The sequence below is a fragment of the Bison bison genome, unplaced genomic scaffold (assembly GCF_000754665.1).
Source record: "Bison bison bison isolate TAMUID 2011002044 unplaced genomic scaffold, Bison_UMD1.0 scf7180017864039, whole genome shotgun sequence".
In the NCBI taxonomy this organism is placed as follows: Eukaryota; Metazoa; Chordata; class Mammalia; order Artiodactyla; family Bovidae; genus Bison; species Bison bison.
The window spans coordinates 2,015,484-2,023,496 of NW_011494611.1; the positions used below are offsets into that span (position 1 = coordinate 2,015,484).

General features: G+C 47.8%; 1 protein-coding gene across 1 annotated transcript in view; it reads left to right on the forward strand.

Moving 5' to 3' along the window:
* Positions 1 to 8,013, forward strand: part of TNC (tenascin C) — a 103,993-nt gene that overhangs the window by 82,319 nt on the left and 13,661 nt on the right. The window contains exons 21-23 of the mRNA XM_010835131.1: positions 1,101 to 1,220; positions 3,209 to 3,352; positions 4,349 to 4,479. Coding sequence (XP_010833433.1) covers positions 1,101 to 1,220; positions 3,209 to 3,352; positions 4,349 to 4,479 — 395 coding nt within the window. The remainder of the gene's footprint in view (positions 1 to 1,100; positions 1,221 to 3,208; positions 3,353 to 4,348; positions 4,480 to 8,013) is intronic.

The following is an 8,013-nucleotide window of genomic DNA, read 5'->3' on the forward strand; positions in this document are numbered from 1 at the left end:
GCAACTGATTGCAAAGCCTGGGTCTTTTTCCTCTGGAGGCCCCATTGTCCTCATTGTTAAAGGAGACTCTGTCCATGTAAGATGAGACAGGAAGGACCTCCGGGTGGACGGGGTGGGTGCCCCCAAATTACTCCACCCCTTCCTGAGACCCTCAGGCCAGTCGTTTCATCTCCTGGGGCTCAGGCACCTCAGCTGTGAAGTCAGCTGATGATGGCTGCCTGCCCTCCATCTTCCCAGAGCTGTGGTCCCGGAGTAACTGAGTCATAAATGTGAACGAAATTGGAAACCAGTCACATGTAGGTTGGTTTCTAAGAAGGGGGTGTTGGGTTGTAGCAGTGGTCAGTTCAAAGGGCCAAGAACCGTGACTCTCCATGCCTTCTCAGCACAAGTCACTTAGGAATCATTCTGAAAACTCCAAATAACTTTAATAGTCATGTTAAGACCAACTGCAATTATTGAGTGCTGCCCCGAGCACATTTCACACACATCGTCTAGTTCATCCTTACAGCAGCCTTCTGTGACAACTGAGGAGAGTGAGGTGTGGAGAAGGAAAATGACCCAAAGGCACACAGACCCACAACAGGGAATCCAAGGTAGAGCCTGGGACCACCGGCCCCTGGAGCCTGCCCCTGTGTTCTCCATAGCCCACCGAACCAGAGCTATTACTCAAAACCAAAGACATCACAGGCAGCCCTCACTCTGTACCTGTCCTGGTTTTGTGAAGCCTTTCCCTGGAGAAAGTAACGTGAATTATAAATATAAATCCTTGTCATGTGTTCAGCTCTTTGCAGTTCACAGAGCACCTTTCCACCTATAATATCATGTGAAAACCAAAGTATAATTGAAAACAAAGCCAAGCAGAGCTTCTATACCCATTTTACAGATGAGAAACAGAGACCCAAGATGACCCAGACAGCAAGGGGAGGACTCATGTCTCAAACTCAGGTCATCCTGGCTCCAAGGTCAGAACTCTTGCATGCTTCTGACACTGTGTCCCACACCAGGAGGCCAGGAGCAGGGTAGACAGCAGAGTAGCTGTGGTCTGATGCGCTGCCCCATGGCTGACTATCTCTCCAACACATCACTGTGTTTCCTTGCAGCTCTGGATGGCCCATCTAGCTTGGTGACAGCCAACATCACTGACTCAGAAGCCTTGGCCATGTGGCAGCCAGCCATCGCCCCTGTGGATAATTATGTCATCTCCTACACAGGGGAGAGAGGTAAGGTCACGTCCGAGACCCTCCCCTCTCTGAGGAGCATCTGTCCGGCTCTAAACTTCCTGTTCTTCTTTCTTTGTGCCACTTTTGGTTGCTTTTGCTGTTTAGTCACTCAGTCATGGCCGACTCTTTGCGACCCCATGGACTGCACATGCCAGGCTTCCCTTCCTTCATCATCTCCCGGAGTTTGCTCAAACTCATGACCATTGAGCCAGTGATGCCAACTAACCATCTCATCCTCTGTCATCCCCTTCTCCTCCAGCCTTCAATCTTTCCTAGCCTCAGGGTCTTTTCCAGAGAGTCATCTCTTTGCATCAGGTAGCCAAAGTACGGGAGCTTCAGCATCAGTTCTTTGAATGAATATTCAGTGTTGATTTCCTTTAGGATTGATGTACAAAGATGCGAAGGTAGGTTGGTGAGTCCAGCAATGTTCTTATGGTTCTCAGTTGCCACCTGAGAACAGACTCATGGGCTGGGACAGGGGCTGGTGAATGGATGGGTGTGAAGGGGCCTGTGCAAGTGGTGGCGAGAGCAGCCCAACCTGTATCTTCCCGCTGTGGTCAAATGGAAGAGCATCAATACCACGATTATATCAAGGAGGCCAACAGGCCATTTAAAGAAAAGCAGATGGTGCATCTGCAGCCTGTTCCTCCTCTCCTGCTGGTCTCTGCTGTCACCATGAGCCACCCTCTACAGGCACAGCTCTCACCTCTTACAAAGGAGTCCACAATCTGAAATCTTAAATAGACTACTTCAGGCAGCTTTGGGGAGACTGCACTTCCTGGATGCCGCAGACAGGGCCAGTTAGAGCTGATCTGACTAAGAAATCAGAAATGATCTCTCCTTGCCTTTTCAACCATCTGTGCTCATTTACTCAGCCGGCAGATTCAATACTGGTAACTTGTTTGGGGCACCAGTGAGTTACGGCCACTAGCACGTAAAATTAAATACAAATAAGAGAGAAAAGAAAGATTCCTTTTCAATGAACAAGTCCCTATTTTTCAGGAACTAGATTAGGAAAAAATATGTTATTTTAATGTCACAGTATATGTGAGTTTCATATCTGATGGTTGTTTTACTTTCAGTAACAGTGTGAGAGCATACCATCAGCTGTGCAGGGGGTCTCTGAAAATCTTAACTCAGCCCTGGCGACCTCCTGTAAGAGAGGGTTCCTTGTGAGGATTGGCGGATCAGGGGGTGGGGCTAGAGGAATTCTTGGGTTTCTTTTTTTCTACTTTTTTTATTTTTAAATATTCCCCGTGAGCAAACTTTTGTAAGTCAGGGAAGATGATGTTGTCTCACCTAAAATAAACCAGAGTATAGTTCATCGGAATCATGGAAACTGTGGCTGCAGGCATAGACATGTCCTCATCCAGAAGAGTGTGTGTGTGTGTGTGTGTGTGTGTGTGTGTGGAGGGGGATCATGGATGACAAGGAGGGTGAGCATCTCAGCCCAGTTTGCCCCGAACTTTCCCAGTTTTAGCCTTTTAAATCCCATACCCTGAGAAACCTCTCAGGCCTTGGCCAGCCAGGCCATCTGGTCACCTGTGACAAGGAAGGTGACACCTGGATGCCATGGCTTGGGGTCCGCCCTTGGTCCTGACCCAATGAGACTGAGAACCAGTAATCAGGTTTTGGTCTGTCTATGCCACCTGATTTTTCTGGTTCCCCAGCCTAAAGATATGACATTTAGCAAGTTATAAAGGATGTGAGAGTAAGTGGGAAAAAATGGGAGAGCAAGCAAGGGGACAAATTAAATCTGGGTAGCCTGAGGCATGGGGATGTTACCTGCAACTCTACTCTAGCTGGATCCTGTGCAACACTGTGCTCAAGAGAGAGAAAGGAGTGTAAGTCATCTCAGAAATCAAACCTGCTTTTCTGTAGGACCGCTGAAAGCTTCTGTGTTAGGAGGTGCGTGCACTGCTGGCCAAGCCCACTGATGGCCCAGACAGGGAGAGGTAACTGCCGTGGTGTGTATATTTCCTGTATAGTGCCAGAAATTACCCGCACAGTGTCCGGGAACACGGTGGAGTATGCACTGACCAATCTCGAGCCTGCCACAGAATACACGCTGAGGATCTTTGCAGAGAAAGGGCCCCAGAAGAGCTCAACCATCACCACCAAGTTCACCACAGGTACAAAGACACTAAAGAGCTGGAAAAAGCCCACCCACTGCCTCTATCTTTAACAGTATCCCTCTCCATCTATTATTTCTCAAGTCAGCTCCCTGCAATGTGATGACATCAGCAGCAACTCAATCCACCAATGCCCCCTCAATCAAGACTTAAGAAATACACCATTTCCTTTTGAACTGAAATGACCTTGCTCTCCCCACAGACTAGGAAATGATTTTAAGAGGAGGGCTTTTTAAGTGGAAAACCAGTCCCCACTGGCCCTAAACCCAGTAGTTAATGATCCATGTTCTAGGCAGGGAAATATTTTTAAGAGAAAGATTTTAAAGGCAGATTTTCCTAGATGTCCGCTGGATTTTTTATATACATTGAGATCTTTTTTTCAGATTGCAATGGGGAAAGGAATGGAAGCGGTGTCCACTGAGTAGGGGGGAGGGCCCATACCAGCATTCATCTGTCCTCTTTAGAAACAAAGGGAGGCATTCTAATTATGTTCATGGCTGTGTCTTTCTCCCCTAATTCAACTAAAGCCAGTTGCGATCCTATTGGGCTCAGGAAAACATGGCCCTTAGGATGAGCTGAAACACAGAGAACATGTGTCTTTAGAGGTCATGTGGCTCAACCTCTTCATTTACAGATGGGAAAGGTTTCACCCGAGGTCATATAGGTCAATGCTAGGGAAAGGACTTGAACTCAGGCCTCCTGGTAGGGACTTTATCCTACACCTGATGACCTGTGCTGTGCTGTGCTCAGTCACTCAGTCGTGTCCAACTCTTTGTGACCCCATGATGGACTATAGCCTGCCAGGCTCCTCTGTCCATGGGGATTCTCCAGGCAAGAATACTGGAGTGGGTTGCCATGCCCTCCTCCAGGGGATCTTCCCAATCCAGGGATCAAACCCAGGTCTCCCATATTGCAGGCGGATTCTTTACTGTCTGAGCCACCAGGGAAGCCCGTACCTGCTGACTTATTTGATATTAAATGTCTTCTCTTCTCCAGACCTTGATTCTCCAAGAGACTTTACTGCTACAGAGGTTCAGTCGGAAACTGCCCTCCTCACCTGGAGACCTCCCCGGGCGTCCGTCACTGGTTACCTATTGGTGTATGAATCCGTGGATGGTACAATCAAGGTATCTTGATGTATATAAACAAATCCCCACGGCTGAATGAAACAGTTACATGAGTCTCAAAGTCAGGAAGAATTATCTGAAGTCTGTTTCTCCTACGCTAGTGTGACTAGGGAGCTGGAAAGAAATTAGTAGGAACTGGACACCATGCCAGACTTTCTGAATCATAAGTTGTAGCCTCCGGTCTCATTTTAACCAGACTCCAGTTTTGATAGCCAGCCAAGGTCAAGAACTACTGCTCACAAGACTTGAGGGCATTTTAGGAGCTGGACTCTTTGTCCTTTAGTGTTTTATTGAGCAAAGGCCAAAAGCTTCTTCTGCATCTTTGCCATATATCTCACAGATGGTATCATTCTGTTATATAATGATATATATATCACCATGTGCTTATGACATCAACTGTTTACAGCAGTTTTTATTTCTATTCTCTACCCATGAATTTTTTTCCTTCTACTTTTTAACTTGAAATAACTTTAGAAAGTGAAAGAAGTTTTCTAACCTTTACCTTCTAAACATGTTATTGATGTCTTAATGTTGGTCACCATCCTTTAAATTTCCAAGATCTTTTCCTTATTTTCTGCATGTTGACCTTTTTCTGGCATATTGTTTCTATATCCTGTATCTTCTTCTCTTTATGTCTAAGAATATATGTTCTTGGGATTTTCTTCCTCTGCCTGCAGAGTGTTTCCTCCAAGGTCTCTTTTCTGGTTTGCTGCTGTTTGGTTTGATTTGGGTCACCATGTTTCATGTTGGAGACTTACCCCTAATGTCGGTTGACCTTTTTGTACTGGAGCCAAGAATGAAATAGCTGATTGGGAGGTCTAAGAGCACAGAAAGGGCTTGTCAACTTTGGAGCTCGCTATAGAGCAATTGGGCACAGTCAGTTCAGTTCAGTCGTTCAGTCGTGTCTGACTTTGTGACCCCGTGGACTGCAGCACACCAGCCCTCCCTGTCCATCACCAACTCCTGGAGCCTACTCAAACTCATGTCCATTGCATCGGTGATGCCATCCAACCATCTCATCCTCTGCCGTCCCCTTCTCCTCCTGCCCTCAATCTTTCCTAGCATCAGGGTCTTTCCAAATGAGTCGGCTCTTCGCATCAGGTAGCCAAAGTATTGGAGTTTCAGCTTCAGCATCAGTCCTTCCAACAAACATTCAGGACTGATTTCCTTTAGGACTGACTGGTTGGATCTCCTTGCAGTCCAAGGGACTCTCAAGAGTCTCCTCCAACACCACAGGGCAAAAACATCAATTCTTCGGCACATACACAGCAATTTTCTTGGGAGGATTCCCAAGCATCAGGACTGTAAGCTCTATTTCTCAGGCTCATCACTCTCCTTGGAGGATCCTCCACAAAACTCCTTCACACCAGGCTGCCAGAAGCCTCACTGGAGAAGAGGCCTGGGCTCCCACTGTGTATGCACCTTCAGTTCTCCTCTAGCCAGTGCAGCACCTGAGGCTCCCCTGCAGCTGGGCATGATAGATTTGAATCCAGAGTCTCCTCTCTAGTTCAGCCTGTCCAGACAGGAAACCTCAGCCTTTCACCTGGGCTGGGAAGGACAGTCATCCAGACTGCTGGGGGATGAAGAGAACTGGGAATCTGTTTATTGTACAAAGTTTTAAACAAACCTTCGTTCAACCAACCACACGGGCCTTCAAAGGCATCTTTGCTTGTGCGTGCATTCCATTTCTGAGCTTGCTGGGCTCTGCAGCATTCATCAACCAGCCTCCGAGCGACTCCATCCACTGAGGCTTCCACTGTTCTGTCATCTCCGCTGTCACTCCACCACCCCACACTTCTCACCGATCAAGATTCTGGTGACATCGCATGCCTGCTGCTGTCTCCTCTGCCACTCCCCTCTTCCTGTGGGTTTATGCTTTATATCTCTCCCTCTCATTTCAGTGGGTATCAGAAGCAAGTAGAAATAAACTGGCATGTTCAATATGCTATGGTTAACCAAAAGTGGACACACATCTTTAGTTATCATCATGGCCCTTCTAGGAGTCAGCGTAATGGTAAACTAGCTCACTGTGTGAGCAGAGACAAGTCCCTTGCCTTCTCTGGCTGTCAGTGTTCACATCTGTAAAATGAGTGCATTGGAGGCCCCAGCCTGTGAGGGCCCTTCCTGGTCAGGCATCCTGCTTGCCTGAAGCCATGAGTCTCATTTCAATCTACCCTAATTGCTTAGAAACAGACTTTGTGCAGCAGCTTAGAAAGCTGATAGGTAATTGTATCCCCAGGTAACTTAAGGAAGGCAGCTTTATACCTTATCCTTCCGCAGGGACCAGACCTGGAGCTACACAAAAGTTACTGGGTCACTGGCATCATACGGGCTCTCACCTGGGTCTATCTCCCTGCATGTCCAATCCCCAGCTTTATCTGTTTCACTCAAGAAAATCAGCCTGGTAGAGGAGGAAAGAGTCCTGGACAGAGAGTTAGGAGACAGATGCAAGACCACCCCGTCACTGACAAATTATGGAGTGCAGGTCTCTTAGCTTCTCTGAAACTACTCACCCCTCCAAACCCACCCACCCACTCCCATATTGGAAAAAATCAGAATAATGTCATATTCCTGGTGGTGAGGATGCCAGTGAACCTTCCAGGGGCCTCCACACTGACCCTTACTGCCTAAATCCGAGCAGCTATGCTTGCAGGTTGTAGAGAGCATTGTTGCATTTGGTTTGCTAGGAATGCAGGTGGAATTCCAATCCTTGACACCAGGGTCATCTCCGAAAAGGTGATTGCACAGGCACTAGACGTTTTGAAAAAGAGGATCTGAAAGAACAAGGATTTCCTGCAAAACTGAAAGCGATCCCGTCCTCTGGACATCCGCACAGTGACGCGTCACAAACTGCAGGTGGACTTAGAATGGGCCTAGGCAGCTGCACACCTCTGCCCCTCCTGGATACGCCCATTCTAGACAAGAGACCTGCTGGGGCAGCTCACGCCATCATCACGCCCCGATCAGGCTCTGACGATTCAGTCACTCTAGGATGGGGCCCAGGCACTGTTTTATTTTAAAGCTTCCCAGAGGGCTGTGAAAAAGAGCCATATTACAGACGACTGACTTCAGTTCAGTTCAATTCAATTCAGTTGCTCAGTCATGTCCAACTCTTTGCGACCCCATGAATCGCAGCACGCCAGGCCTCCCTGTCCATCACCAACTCCCAGAGTTCGCTGAGACTCACGTCCATCGAGTCGGTGATGCCATCCAGCCATCTCATCCTCTGTCGTCCCCTTTTCCTCTTGCCCCCAATCCCTCCCAGCATCAGAGTCTTTTCCAATGAGTCAACTCTTCTCATGGGGTAGCCAAAGTACTGGAGTTTCAGCTTTAGCATCATTCCTTCCAAAGAAATCCCAGGGCTGAACTCCTTCAGAATGGCCTGGTTGGATCTCCTTGCAGTCCAAGGGACTCTCAGGAGTCTTCTCCAACACCACAGTTCAAAAGCATCAATTCTTCAGCACTCAGCTTTTTCACAGTCCAGCTCTCGCATCCATACATGACCACTGGAAAAACCATAGCCTTGACTAAACG